The sequence below is a fragment of the Sorex fumeus genome, unplaced genomic scaffold, assembly GCF_029834395.1.
Source record: "Sorex fumeus unplaced genomic scaffold, SorFum_2.1 ptg000018l, whole genome shotgun sequence".
In the NCBI taxonomy this organism is placed as follows: domain Eukaryota; kingdom Metazoa; phylum Chordata; class Mammalia; order Eulipotyphla; family Soricidae; genus Sorex; species Sorex fumeus.
Window position 1 is genome coordinate 7,935,744 of NW_026606075.1, and position 15,141 is coordinate 7,950,884.

At 39.3% G+C, this 15,141-nt stretch overlaps 1 protein-coding gene across 6 annotated transcripts in view; it reads left to right on the plus strand.

Moving 5' to 3' along the window:
• The window catches only part of ARB2A (ARB2 cotranscriptional regulator A), a 474,471-nt gene that overhangs the window by 56,634 nt on the left and 402,696 nt on the right, over positions 1–15,141 (plus strand). For all 6 annotated transcript variants that reach the window (XM_056112439.1, XM_056112440.1, XM_056112435.1 and 3 more), the window contains 2 exons: positions 353–454; positions 6,802–6,902. In XM_056112439.1, the coding sequence (XP_055968414.1) occupies positions 385–454; positions 6,802–6,902 (171 nt within the window). In that variant the 5' untranslated portion in view covers positions 353–384. The remainder of the gene's footprint in view (positions 1–352; positions 455–6,801; positions 6,903–15,141) is intronic.

Genomic DNA, 15,141 nt, shown 5'->3' on the forward strand with positions numbered 1-15,141 from the left:
GGGGGGATGGGGGGTGGGAGGGATACTGGGATCTGTGGTGGTGGGAAATGTGCACTGGTGGAGGGATGAGTACTTGATCATTGTATAATTGAAACCCAAGCACAAAAATGTGTAAGTCTGCAACTGTACCTCATGATATCTCACTATTAAAAAAAAAAGAGCAACAAAAAAAATGCTTATGTTGATATTGTACATCATCATCATATAGTATTTTGAGAACGTTAAATATTAAGAGCTTTAGGAGTTAAAGCAACATAAAAATTTGAAAAAAGAACTCAATAATTTGAAATAAAATCTTTGTTATTCTCCATATAAATGAATTTAAGTAAATTTACTATCATTTCTTTTTTAGATTTATTGTCTAGGATAGATTTGGATGAACTAATGAAAAAAGATGAACCACCTCTTGATTTTCCTGATACCCTGGAAGGATTTGAATATGCTTTTAATGAAAGTAAGTAGTATGTCATTTGCAAGATTTATTTAATGCTTCTAATACAATAATATCGCTGGAGTGATAGCACAGCAGTAGGGTGTTTGCCTTGCAAGCGGCTGACCTGGGTGACCCGGGTTCTATTCCTCCACCCCTCTTGGAGAGCCCGGCAAGCTACCAAGAGTATCTTGCCCACACGACAAAGCCTGGCAAGCTACCTGTGATGTTTTCAATATGCCAAACACAGTAACAATTCTCACAATGGTGACATTACTAGGCCCACTTGAGCAAATTGATGAACAACGGGAGGACAGTGACAGTGATAGTGATAATACTATAATTATTAAAAATTAGAAAAAGAACTCAGAATAATTTGAAATAAAATCTTTGTTATTCTCCATATAAATGAATATAAGTAAATTTACTATCATGTCTTTTCTAGATTTATTGTGTAGGGGCTGGAGCGATAGCACAGCGGGTAGGGCGTTCGCCTTACACGCGGCCAACATGGCCGACCCGAGTTCGATTCCTCCGCCCCTCTTGGAGAGCCCGGCAAGCTACCGAGAGTATTCGATATGCCAGACACAGTAACAACAAAGTCTCCAATGGAGACGTTACTGGGCCCGCTCGAGCAAATCGACGATCAACGGGAGGGCCTTTACCTTTACCTTTTTTACCTTTATTGTGTAGGGTAGATTTGGATGAACTAATGAAAAAAGATGAACCACCAGCAAATTACTCGCTACTTGTACTTGCCCCTAGAATGTTTTTAAAATAAATGACTTTCATTGTGAAATTTTACACGGAAGTAAAATAATCAAGTTATTGTTTATTATGGGCTGGAGTGATAGCACAGCGGTAGGGCCTTTGTCTTGCGTGCAGCCAGCCCAGCTGAGCCGGCTTTGATTCCTCCGCCCCTCTCGGAGAGCCTGGCAAGCTACCGAGAGAGTATTCAGTATGCCAAACACAGTAACAAGAAGTCTCATAATGGAGACGTTACTGGGCCCGCACGAGCAAATCGATGAACAACGGGAGGACATTGTTCGTACAGTGTTTGTTTATCATAGTTTTTAAAACATGTAGACCAGTAGACATGAATTCGTTTAGTTTATATATGTGTGTGTATACATATATATGCAAACATACATATATATTAGTCTTGAGTATTTAATTCTCTGGTATAAAATCAGAACTCCCAATTAAATTATATATAAATATGCTACTGTTTCATGTGTTATTTAAAAGGAAATGTCTGACAATAATTATCTGTGGCAGGATTTTAAAATATAATACTCAATTTTCCATAATCTTCTAGGCAATGACCCTGTTTTAAAATTTACTAGTTAAGTCCTGAATAAAATAAAGTTTGCACTTGGGATTTGGAAGAATATACTATAGGTTGTAATAATTTTTCTGGAGCAAAATATTAGGAGTCACTGGATTAATACTATACTTGAAAGATAATATTTTACAGATTAGCTAACATTTGAGTTCTTGCTCTGAATAAAAAAATTGGTGATTGTCATCATTGTTTTAGAGAATATTCCAGTATAATATTAATTCTAAGTACTAGGACTTATGGGTTGGAGTGATAGCACAGCAGGTAGGGCATTTGCCTTGCACAAAGCCTACTTGGGTTCAATTCCTCTGTCCTCCTTGGAGAGCCGGCAAGCTACCGAGAGTATCCCATCCGCACGGCAAAGCCTGGCAAGCTCCTCGTGGCATATTTGGTATGCCAAAAAACAGTAACAACAAGTCTCACAATGGAGACATTACTGGTGCCCGCCCAAGCAAATCGATGAACAATGGGAGGACAGTGCTACAGTGCTACTAGGACTTATAGTGACAGTCTCCATGTACTAAAATCTAAGTTTAAAAAGAAATTAGTCGAAACTTTACTTTTTCCCCCCTGATTTAGTTCTTAAACTATTCTTTTTTCATAAAATGAGTGACTAGTAATATTTTGTCATTTAAAATTGTTCTTATTTCTGTTTCTTATTCAATCACTCTCTCTTTCTCTCTCTGTCTCTTCCTTCTCTCTCTTTCTCTCTTTCTCTTTCCCTCTCTCTCTCTCTCTCCCTTTTCCTCTCTCTCCTTCTCTCTCCCTTTTCCTCTCTCTCCTTCTCTCTCTCTCTCCTCTCTCTCTCTCTCTCTCTCTCTCTCTCTCCTTCTCTCTCTCTCTCTCTCTCTCCTTCTTACCCTCATATACCTCACCACATAGGCATAGACTCACACATACAGTTTTGTTCTGGGGGCCACACTTGGCTATGCATGGCTTACTCATTGTGTTGCGCTCAGTGATCACTCCTGGTTGTACTCAGGACCCTGTAAGGGGTGTCAGGGGATTGAACTTGGGTCATCATTTGCAAGGCAAGTACCTTGCCTACTCTTCTAGTTCTCTGCCTCTCTCCAGTCCATGACACACACTCTTTTATCTCTCCCTTTCTTGCCCAATTACACACACACACACACACACACACACACACACACACACACACACACGTACATACCAAATACCTACACCCTCTTGGCACATATTTATACACTTCCATGCAACATGTGATCTGTGGTCATAACTTTTTGAGTACCCCCATACCTGTGCGCATGACACTGTCCTTTTGTATGCATATGCTACAATGTACCTGTACCCTTGCCTCTATGCACCACTTGTTTTTGAAACATACTAGACATTGCCCTGATTAAATGCAGACTAGCAATATGAGACAAAGGTTCCTCCTGGCTCTGCGCTCGGGTATTACTCCTGGCGGTGCTTGGGAGACCATATGGGATGCCGGGGATTGAACTCTGGTTGGCCATGTATAAGACAGATTCCCTCCCAACTCTACTATCGCTCCAGCCCCGATATTAGTATTTCAAGAAAAAAAAATGTCACTTCTAGGGCTCTTATTTCCAGTACTGTATAATTCACCTTTGAATTCAGGATTGGTGAGGATTTCAGAGAAGTGAAGATTGGAAAGCAGGAATCTAGAGCTCCATATCAAACCCTAGGAAGGCAATTCTGACTTTGTCTCTTCAGAAAATCTTTTTCAGCCTTAGACAAAAACTCTTTTCTTTTTTTAGACAAAAACTCTTAGGAAAATTTTATAAAGAAACTTTCATTACCTGATTGGGGAAAATTCTAAAGTTTTCTGAAGTTGAGTACAAATTATTCGCACTGAGGAAAGAATTCTGCAGCAAAGGTGAAGAATAGATTTTTGTTTGGGGCTGCTCCCAGAAATGTACCGAGGTCCTGTGCCCAGGAATTACTCCTAGGGAATTCTGGGATGCTGGGGATTGACCCAGGTTAGCTGTGTGCAAGGCAAGTGCCCTTCCTGCAAAGAGATTTTTTTTTTAACCTGATTCAAATGGATAACTTTGTTCTTTCATTGTGCCTTTTAAATCATTCTTTGTATTTAAAATGCCAGTGTATCAAAATACATACCTTCAGGTATATGAACATACTGTATATGATAGAGGAGGAAAAAGTTTCAAATGGGAAAAGGATGCCTCTTCAGCAAATAATGTTGGAAAAATTGGACAGAACAGAGGATTGGGCATTTGTCTTGCATGCATCCAACCCAGGTTTGATTCCTGGAATCCCACATGGTCCCCTGAGAACCGCAGAGAGTAATTCCTGAGTGCAGAGTCAAGAATAACCCCTGAATACAGCCAGATGTGTTTCAAAAACAAAACCAAAAAGAAACACAAAGAAAAGAAATGCTAAATATTCAAATACAGCTTTAATATTAGGTATTGTATGTGGAGAAGAAATTTCACTTTCTTTTTCACTTACTCCGGTGCTAATAATTGAATGTTTTAGAAGAGTTTATTTTTCTCCAGGGAAACAAGATCTCTAACAGTTAAAGAGAATTCTCATGTTCAAAATGAAAAGTAGAGCTAACCCCCACCTACACACACACACACACACATGCATGCACGCACGCACGCACGCACACACACACACGTGCGCACACACACACACACACACACACACACCTCTGGGATATAGATACAAGTGCTTGATTAAACTCACTAGCTTAGTCACTCTCCTTTCACACTACAGTCTTATAGAAAATACATTTTAAATTTCAACCATAGTGATATTGCATAGTATTATTATATGTCTTCTACCTTTAAAGTTACATTAGACAAAATTCTATTAGGTTTGCCGATGCTTTTACTATACTTGTACTGGTATCTGAAATGGGAATTTCTCTTTTTTAGATAGAAAAATAGGGATGCACCTTATAATTTATATGGCTTCCTCTAAACTTAAAATTGTTACAGTGATCCAGAAGAATATTTCATGTTGAGAGTATTGGGTACTTCAGAAAGAATAGCCCTCATTTTAATGTTAAAACATCTATTTTATATGTGACAAAATTTATTTAAAAAGTAGTGAAGTTTCATTTGGTTAGTATATTTTCTGGGTTAATTTTTAGTGCCACAATTTTCCTTTAAGTTCTTTCTCCACTTCTGCATGTCCATATTGGATAAGAATCAAATATTAATTCCATTTATTTCAGTCATGTTCCGCTTCTGATCCTAAATCCTTTCTTTTGGCTGCATGTCTGAAGAACTGTACATTTATCCTAAGTACTGTACTTAGGATAAAGTTCAAACCTACTGGTTTAAAAAAAGAATTTGATGTTTTTCTTAATTTCAGTGTTTCTTGTTTATACTTTTTGACTTAGTAAGCTTTTAAAATTGTTGTTAAATTGGGTTAACTCTTACTTCAACTTTATAAAAGTTTTATAATTTTGTTTTGTGTTGCAAAGTGTGGGCAAGTTAAAGTATTGGCATGTGATCTAATTTTCTCTCCTGATTACCTAGGGAATAACTACTGAGGGAAGAAAGATGGGTCTTCTTTTTTTTTTCCCCAAGTAAATAGACTATTTATTCTTTACATTTTCAAAAAATAGGCTTCTATTGTTAATTTTTATTTTTGCAGTTTTAATTTAATTTATTTTGGGGGACTGTTCCTGGCTTAGAGTTCTCGGGGTTATTCCCCCGAGGTGGGTGGGAGACAGCCATGCTGGGGATGGAATCCAGCCTGCTGGCATCCAAGCACGTGCTCAGCCCATTGAGCTCTCTTTCTGCCCCTGGTTGTTCTTTCTTTTGATAAATACAGACTTTTTTGCCATGAAGAGAACCTGTCTATGGGTTGCATTGGGCAGGATGACTGCCTTGGCATTTCAATGGCAAACACAGTGATAATCTGAAATGATGTGGCATGCTTCTCTGGATGACACATCGCAGGAGTGAGTCCCGTCCTCATTCTTGGCTTAGCTGCACATCATCTTGGGAGATGGAATTCCATACTTTTACTTGATGTCTCATCTTTGATTCTCTCCCTCCTGTAGATGCCTCTGCTGTCTCTTGACTGCCTCTTTCTATTTCTCTCCCCCTTCATATTTCCTAAATAAAGCTACATGTGCATTGTCTTATACACATGTAATTTTATATGTATGTGGGATAACTTTTTTCTTAGAGATCTCACCTAGTCTGTGGAGTGCTGTCCATTAAGAGGAGAGGTCTGAGGAAGCAATGTCCACATCTCTCCCTGAGACATAGTCCAGGGGCTAAGGTACTTGAATTACAAGAAGTTGACCCTGCGTTGTTAACCACCCCCACAAAATAACTATCCCTTCCAGCATAGCCCACCCCCGTAAATGGTTCCCTCCCAGCATAGCCAAAAGTGATACCTGACAACAGAGCCCGGAGTAGCTCTTGAGTACCACTGGGTGTGATGCCAAGACTAAGGAAAAAAAGTATAGTTTGTGGCACATAAAATGGGCTTATTTCATAACCAAGCCTGTCAGTAGTGTCTGAGATTCCTTTCTGCCTTGTTTGGAGAGCTCATGTAGTCTATTCTGGGGAGAGCTGTCCACCAAGAGGAAAGGTCTGAGGAAGAAGTGTCCTCGTCTCTCCCTGCTTTGCCTCTGCTTTTCTCGTGATTGTTTGTACCCATGAAATTGTTAGGCAGATTATTCTTTATCAGGAAAACCTCTTAAATCCAGTTTCTTATACTTGGCCATTCAAACTCAACTTAGCCCACTGTCTTTAATTTCCACTTAAAGTCTGACTCAGAATTTAAGCAGCTCAAGCAACCTCACTGATGACTTCTGAGCCCTTTTGGCCTTGTGTTTCCAAACTCACTTTATTCACTTTATTTAGACTTTATTCTCTACATGAATTGCCCGAGACAGGTTTTAGATTGTTCACGTAGTTGCTTAACTTCTTGAAAGGTTGCTTAACTTTCCAGGGTCTTTTACTTCACAGGTAGCCTTTTAAGTTTAAGAGTTTGGGGCCATGTTTATGACAGTAAGTAGCCTTTGAATTGTAATAATACTGTTTTTATTTTCTAGAGGGGCAGTTAAGACACATAAAAACTGGTGAACCATTTGTTTTTAACTACCGGGAAGACTTGCACAGATGGAACCAGAAAAGATACGAAGCTCTGGGAGAGGTACGGTCGGTCGTCTATGCTCCTTTCATCTGTATTTTCTAATTTTGAATAGAACAAAGGTTTTGAATCTGAAATAGTTCATAGCTTCTTAAAAGAATTCGTTTTAAAAGAGATTTCTCATTTTTCATTTGGTTCTTTGGTTTGGTTTGGGGGCCACACCCAGTGGTGTTCCAGGGGGGCTTTGCGCTTGGCAGACCCTCCTGGTAGAGTGTGGGTCCTCTTGCGATTGGCTGCGGCATGATGCCTGAATTGCTGCATTTTCTGCTGTTTCCCAGACCTCTATTTGGTTTTTTGTGGGGAGGGGTTCACAAGCAGTGCTCAGAGAGCCCCGTGGGTCATTCCCAGCAATATGCAGACCTGCTGTTCTGGCTAGATGGTTTAATACTGGGACATATGATATAGATCCTAGGACCCCTCCATGCTACGGCTGTCAGGGCCGCCTCTAGCAGTGCTTGGGGGCCTCTAGGGCTATCTGTGGGTGCCTGGAGACAGTGCAGGGGTCAAGGATTGAACTCAGAGCCCTGAGCACCTCAGGCATGCTCTTCAGTCCTGCTGCCATCTCCCCAGTCTGTTTGATTATTTTTAATGGTTCTTTTCAAAACATATTCTCAGATTAGAAGTTTATGTTTTTAGACTATTGACTCATTACAAACCCTTGGACTTTGAATATAAGACTGAGTTTACTGAGCAGTGGGCGTCAGGGACTTAACATTGGGGGAAGCAGAGAGAAAGACTAAGGTGACTCTAGAGGGCTTTGGGTGTTGTGGTGGTGGTGAAGGTGCTGTAACTTTGTATACCAACACCCTAAACATGGATTCCTTTGTTGTTGTTGCCCAGGACTTACTCTTGCCTCTGCATTCAGGGATCACTCCTGATGGGGTCGGGGGACCATTTACGGTGCTGGGGGTAAAATCTGGGTCAGCCACATGCAAGGCGAGCACCCTACCTTCTGTACTAATGCTCCAACCCCTAAACAGTAATTCTGTTGTTACCACATTACCTACCTTAATAGTTGCAGTGAATCTTCACGTGTGACTCATTTTTTAACATGTCAAAATTGTTGGCAGTGTTTAGGGGCCAGACTGTCACATGGCAGTGGTAGGGCGTCTAAGGAAGCCAGGGATCAAAGCCAAGGCCTCAAACATGTAAGGCAAATAATATTTTTTAAAACCGTCCTAAAAAGACTAATCCCCTGCTAATCTAGGAGAAAGAAGTGTTCTTTTTAGTACTTATCCAGAAATAAAAAAAGAAGGGTTAACCTGTGTTTACTGTGTAATTGATGGATAGTTTCATTATCTTGATATTCATTCTGCAGTGTATGTCAAATAATCATATTGCAAACTTTACAGGTATATTTTTCCAATTATTTTTTACTAGTTTTTTTTAAGTGCTTATCTGTTTGAAGAAATTAGTATTTAGTTTGTCAATTAGATATAAACTGCTTAGCTTTGACTTGATAGAGTCAAATGTTCGGTATCGCACATGATACTGCTGGTTTAGTGTGATAAGCAGAAAATTGCTTTACTTCTCTAAATAAAAACTGACATTTCTATATTCTTTTTTTTGGTATTTAATAAAATAGTCAGCATGAATGACTTGATTCAACAATAGCAAAGAAATATGTACGAGACATAGTTTGTGTTTGCTGGGAGACAATTTTTCTTGGATGTCATGTGTAGTTTCATGGCTCTGAACAAAAGCATTGGCAGCTTTTGTTTGGGACTAGATTTTCCAGAATGTTTGCCTCAGAATCAGCTTTGGAAAATAGAGATTGCATCCCACTTCAAGGCAGAAGGCAAACTTATTTGCTGTCCAAGGTACTCAGAGCAGTATTCTTCTCTTCAGCCATTGGTGACAAAGGTTTGCTAGCAACATCCTTCAAAGTTTGGACTTCATGACGTTTTTCAACTGCAATATAGCCCTGCTGTTTGTTCAGCCTCTGTTCGTAGCCTACCCACACCAGTGCCTCTCAGAGGTATGAGCAGAAGAGAGACAGATGAGAACATGAAGCTCAGCTTGTCAACTGTTATTCTAAGTCCTAGGGTTTTAGACTAGGAGGCTGCAACCTCATAGAGGAGTCACAAAGCTTTTTAAGAATAAAATAATTGGAGCTGGAGTGATAGCAGAGTGGGTAGGGTGTTTACCTTGCAGATGGCTGACCCAGGTTCGATTCCCAGCATTTCATATGGTCTCCCCCGAGCACCGCCAGGAGTAACTCCTGAGTGTATGAGTTAGGAGTAAACCCCGTGCATCTCTGGGTGTGACCCCAAAAAGCAAAAAACAAGCAAAAAAACATGCAAGAATAAAATAATTATGACATTTTATCAGAAGATGTTTTACTTCTGTATCTATTTTTATATTCCTGTTTACTGGGCTTGTGTAAAACTTTCTCTGGCAGAAAGTGGGCACAACTGGGGAAAGTTTAACAAGTCCTGTTCCCAGTTCAAGTCTTTTGTCTCTGATCCAGGAGTTGAGCATCTTCTGGCAGCATGAAACTCTAGCAGGACAGCTTGTTAGCTTGTGAGCAAAATAGAATTCTAGACCTTCACAGTTTTTGACATTTTGCTCCAACATTTATAATTTAAGAATATATATAATGCTCTGAATAATTTCTACTGCTGACAAGAAAAGTTTGCCCATTTCTACTTAAATTAATTATGTGCTTCAAAGTGATAAAATTTTAATTATAGACTATCCATACTCTATGACATTAGGGAAGGACCAGGATTGTTTATTTATTTTTGAATAAGGCTTCCATTTTTATTTTTTTCATAAGACACATGAACTTTTTTCATTTAGACAGATTCTATTTTCCAAACATGCCTTGTCCTTTTGGTAGCTTATTTATTTTCAACTTATATCCAAAATAATCTATATCAAAATATGACTAATGTGTCTTACTGGATAATTTCATGTATAAATATCTCCTCTCAGAGCTGTGCATAGTTCTTTGGAGATAATGAGGGTTACCGATTTACTTCTGGTAGACCTTACAGATTAATCAAAATATGTGGAGTTCCCAGTTTAATGATTGCATAGGGAGATAAAATATTCTTTATTTGCTAGATCATTGTTTCTCAGCCTTTTCCCATTTGTGGCGCCCATCTGACTTCATCATGGTGGTGACTGGTCCTGGAGGTCTTTGGCTGCCGGAGCCCTGGTCGGGGTGGGGAGGAAAGCTCAACCCGCTCCCCTCCAAGGGGCCCCGGCGAGGACATCCAGGCACGGGGGCAGGAGACTGCACTGCCGTGTAATCCCATCAACGGCCAAGACTCAGAGACTATAAAAACCAGCTCCCGGAAGAGAACAGTGCTACCGAATGTAGCCTGCCCACACGGCAGAGTCTGGCAAACTCCCCGTGGCGTACCCAATGTGCCAAATACCAGTAACAATGATGGGTCTCATTCTCCTAAAGAGCCTTGAATATAATCTCAGGGCGAGGATGAAAGAGACGTTACTGGGGCCTGCTCGAGGCAATCGACGAATAACAGGATGATTTGTGATTTTTTTGTGATCTGACTTCATTTACTTCCTATGACCACCCCTTCTCCGCCATATTAACAGTTGGTGTCCCAGTCTTATGCCATGTTCACCCACTTTTGTGATTTTCACCTCTGTCCCCTTGGAATCTTCTGGGGCTCCATAGTGGGGGCCATATGGCCCAGCTGAGAAATACAGATTCAGAATTTGTCTCCTGTGTGTATTATTACATTTGTGCTCTGCATCAAGTTACCCCAAAAGGCTTCTCCAATTGCTAAAATTTAACTTTTAATGCAGTCTTTCTCAAATTTAGACTAGTCTTCTATTGGCTCTAAATGCCAATCCCTTTCATTCTTCTGTATGTCCAGTATGAGGATCATAATGAAACCTTACTTTCTAGTGTAAAATATGGCACAAAAAAGCAACCAAAGGCTAGAGACAGAAAACCAGCTTTAGCATTTTTTCCCGTACCACTGCTTCTCATTCTTATTCAGAATACTTGTTTTCACTGAAAAATTTTCCTTTCGTTGCTTGATTATATATTGAATTTTATTTCCTACAATTTAGGAATGAATTGTACAGCTCCTAGTTATATTCGAGTGATGATATAATTTTTAGTGCATTGAACTTTTAGGGATTCATTTTAGTAGAACTTAATGCAAATGTGGGCTGGAGCGATAGCACAGCGGGTAGGGCGTCTGCCTTGCACGCAGCCAACATGGCCGACCCGAGTTCGATTCCTCCGCCCCTCTCGGAGAGCCCGGCAAGCTACCGAGAGTATTCGATATGCCAGACACAGTAACAACAAATTCTCCAATGGAGATGTTACTGGGCCCGCTCGAGCAAATCGATGATCAACGGGAGGGCCTTTACCTTTACCTTTACCTTAATGCAAATGTGGACTGTCTTTTCATCTGTGCATATTCCATAATTTTTGTTAATAAGATGTGCCTTAAAGTTAGATCTAGCCAGTTTATTATTCTTTTGTATTTTATATTTTTATCTTCTCCTACTTTCTCTCCTTGCTCACCAATTTCTCTTTCTCTTTTATCCTTTCCCTCTCCTTCAGTCCTCCTTTTTCTCCTCTTGATATTCTTTCTTCAAACTCTATTTTTGTTTCTATCTTGCTTCCTTCCGAAAACAAGTAAAGTTGATTTAAAGATGAATTCCACTTAGGAAGATCTAAAATGAAATAAAAATAATTGAATAATTTTAAGAAGAAAATTAAGTTGGTAAAGTAACCAAAGCATGAGTTGGTTTTGTTTTCCCTTTCCCACTTCTTCAAGTAACTTTATTTGTTAGGGTACTTCTCTCTGTACAGCACTTCTGGTGTTTGTTTGTTTGTTTTGGGTGTACTTCGCACAATTTAAAATGAAATGAAAAATTATTCTGAGCATTTTAAAAAAGAAAATTAAGTTGGTAAAGTAAACCAAAGCATGACTTGGTTTTTTTCTTCTCCGCTCCCTCCACTCCCCTCCCCTTCCCTACACACACACACACACACACACACACACACACACACACACACACACACTTCCCTGAGTAGCTTTATTTCTTTCTCTTATTGTACTACTCTCTGTATAGCATTTATGTGTTGTTTGTACTGTGGCTGGAGCAATAACACAGTGGGCAGGGCCTTTGCCTTGCATGCAGCCGACACGGCCAACCCGAGTTTGATTCCTTCGTTCCTGAGAGCCCGTCAAGCTACTGAGAATATCTCGCCCGCACAGCAAAGCCTGGCAAGCTACCTGCAATGTATTCAATATGCCAAACACAGTGACAAGTCTCACAATGTTACTGGGCCCGCTTGAGCAAATCGATGAACAACAGGAGGACAGTGACAGTATGTTCATTTTAGGTCCACACCTGACAGGACTAGGGCTTATTCCTGGCCTAATGCTGAGGAGTCACTCCTGGGGACTGGGAAACTATGTGGTGCTGGGGATTGGATCCCAGTTGGCTCCCATAAAAGGCAGCTGTAACCATCTCATTGGTCCCTGTGTAGTATGTTTTTAATGCAAATCTTGACAAATATTTTAAAAAGTCTCAATTATTTTTAATATTATAATAATTTGAATAATAGATGAATATGGTATAGATATGTAAACTTTAGTATAAATTCATGGTATCTGCATTTTATAGAATTTTTGCTGTTAGAAATTTAAATATCAAGTTATGTTTTATTGGTAAAAATATAAATGATCGGTTGATAATTTTTGATTATAGTACTAAACAATTGACTTGTAAGTTTTTGTTTCATTTAAATTCAAAAGTTTCAAACTATTAAATTGTCACTAAAATTATTTGGTTAAAAAAGACTATATTTTCTTTCTTTGCTTTTGGGTCACACCCTGCGATGCACAGTTACTCCTGGCTCACGAACTCAGAAATTACTCCTGGCAAGTGCTTGGGGGACCATATGGGATGCTGGGAATCGAACCATGGTCGGCCTTGTGCAAGGCAAACGCCCTACCTGCTGTGCTATCGTTGCAACCCAAGACTATATTTTCTTTTGAGAAAAAAACAGAAGGTTTTTTTGGGGGTGGATTTGGTTGTGAAACAGGACGAAACCCAGGGCTCATACATGCCAGGCAACTATTCTATTGCTAAGCTACATCTCTGGCCCTCTTTTGGAAATGTTTAACTCATAGTCAAACTCTGGAATTACTTCAGTAAATCCCAAATATATATTTTATGTAGCTGTCTACAGTTTCTATAAGTGAAGTAATCCTTCATATTTAAATTCTGGAAGCAGTTTAGTAGTTCATGTTACCAGTAAGATGCCTAATTCCATTAAATGAGAACCTTTGAAAATTATCTTACCATGTGTCAGACAATGAAGCACTGAAAGAGATGGTAAATCAAAAGATAGGACAAATCAAAAGATAGGACAAATTTGAATTTGTTGCTTGGGTGGCCTGTCTTAATAAATAACTTCTTGATATGCCTAAGATTGGGCTAGAGCAATAGCACAGCGGGTAGGGCATTTGCCTTGCAAGCGGCCAATATGACCCGAATTCGATTCTTCCGCCCCTCTCGGAGAGCCTGGCAAGCAACCGAGAGTACCTCACCCCCATGGCAAAGCCTGGCAAGCTACCCGTGATGTATTGGATATGCCAAACACAGTGACAATTGTCACAATAGAGACGTTACTGGGCCCGCTCGAGCAAACTGATGAACAACGGGAGGACAGTGACAGTGATGCCTAAGATTAAAGTTTTAGGAAACAGATTTAATTCAGTCAGCAATCTAAGCTAACCCCCCCTTCTTTTTTTTATTTTTTTTTAAGTGTTTCCCTACTGAATATTGAGTTTTGTCTTCAGCAAGTACTGTTATGTTTCACAACTGCTGTTTTAGTTTGTTTATTTCTGGCTTAAGGAGATTATTATAGCAGTCATTCACCAGAAATTGTTCCTAAGACTTGCTCTTGAAATGCTCTATCATTTCTATGTAAATTAAACTTATTGTGTAAGTAAAATAAACTGAGCTGTCAGTTTGATTTTAAAATGCAGTGCCATAACCACACAAAAGAATACTCCGTATTTACATAGATGCATTTTATTGTCAGACAAGTTCTTTTGCTAACATATAGTCAATATAATATACATTTTATTGTTTTTATTAGATAAAGACACATAGGCTTAATAAATTTGTATAATTTCTTTAAATTTAGAAAGATTCTATCAATTTCAAAAGTAGAAAATGGTGTGAAAGGTAATTTTAAGAGTAGAAAGTTGTGTGTCTATCCAGCTAGCTCTATGAATTGAATGCCAACAACTGTTTTGGTAGACTCAGTCAGATAGACTTGATCACTAATAATGTTAAGTAGTTAATAAGATGGCAGACACAGAATGTAACATGGAAATTTTGAACTTTCTTTTTCATATCAATATTGAGTCATTATAAAATAGAGCATTTGTAATCCAGCAGAATTGATTAGAGATCTTATTTTCTTGCCTTATCTGGTTCTTTTCTTTTCCTTTGATATTTATCTTGATTACCTAATTAAGAACTAACATTGTGAATCTTCCTAATAGGAGAATATCAATGATTATTACACTTATAAAAACAGCTAAGGATATATATATATATGTATGGATGGATATATATATATATGTATATGTATGTATATGGCCTGGAGCAATAGCACAGCGATAGGGTGTTTACCTTACAAGCAGCCGACCTGAGTTCTATTCCTCCGCCCCTCTCGGAGGGCCCGGCAAGCTACCAAGAGTATCACGCTTGCACGGCAGAGCCTGGCAAGCTACCCGTGACGTATTCGATATGCCAAACACAGTAACAACAGTTCTCATGATGGAGACATTACTGGGCCCGCTCGAGCAAATAGATGAACAATGGGAGGACCGAGACCGTGACCGTGATGTATATATATGTATATATATATATATATATATATATATATATATACCCTATCCATTTATATGGGCTGGAGCAATAGCCCATATAAATGAATATGACATATAAAACGATAGCACAGTGGGTAGGGTGTTTGCCTTGCACGCGGCTGACCCAGCTGACCCAGGTTTGATTCCTCTGCCTGTTTTGGAGAGCCCGACAAGCTATCAAGAATATCTTGCCTGCATGGCAAAGCCTGGCAAGCTACCTGTGACGTGTTTGATATGCCAAACACAGTAACAAGTGTCACAGTGGACGTTACTGGGCCCGCTGGAGCAAATTGATGAACAACAGGAGGACAGTGACAGTTACAGTGATCCATATATATTTATATATGAATAAC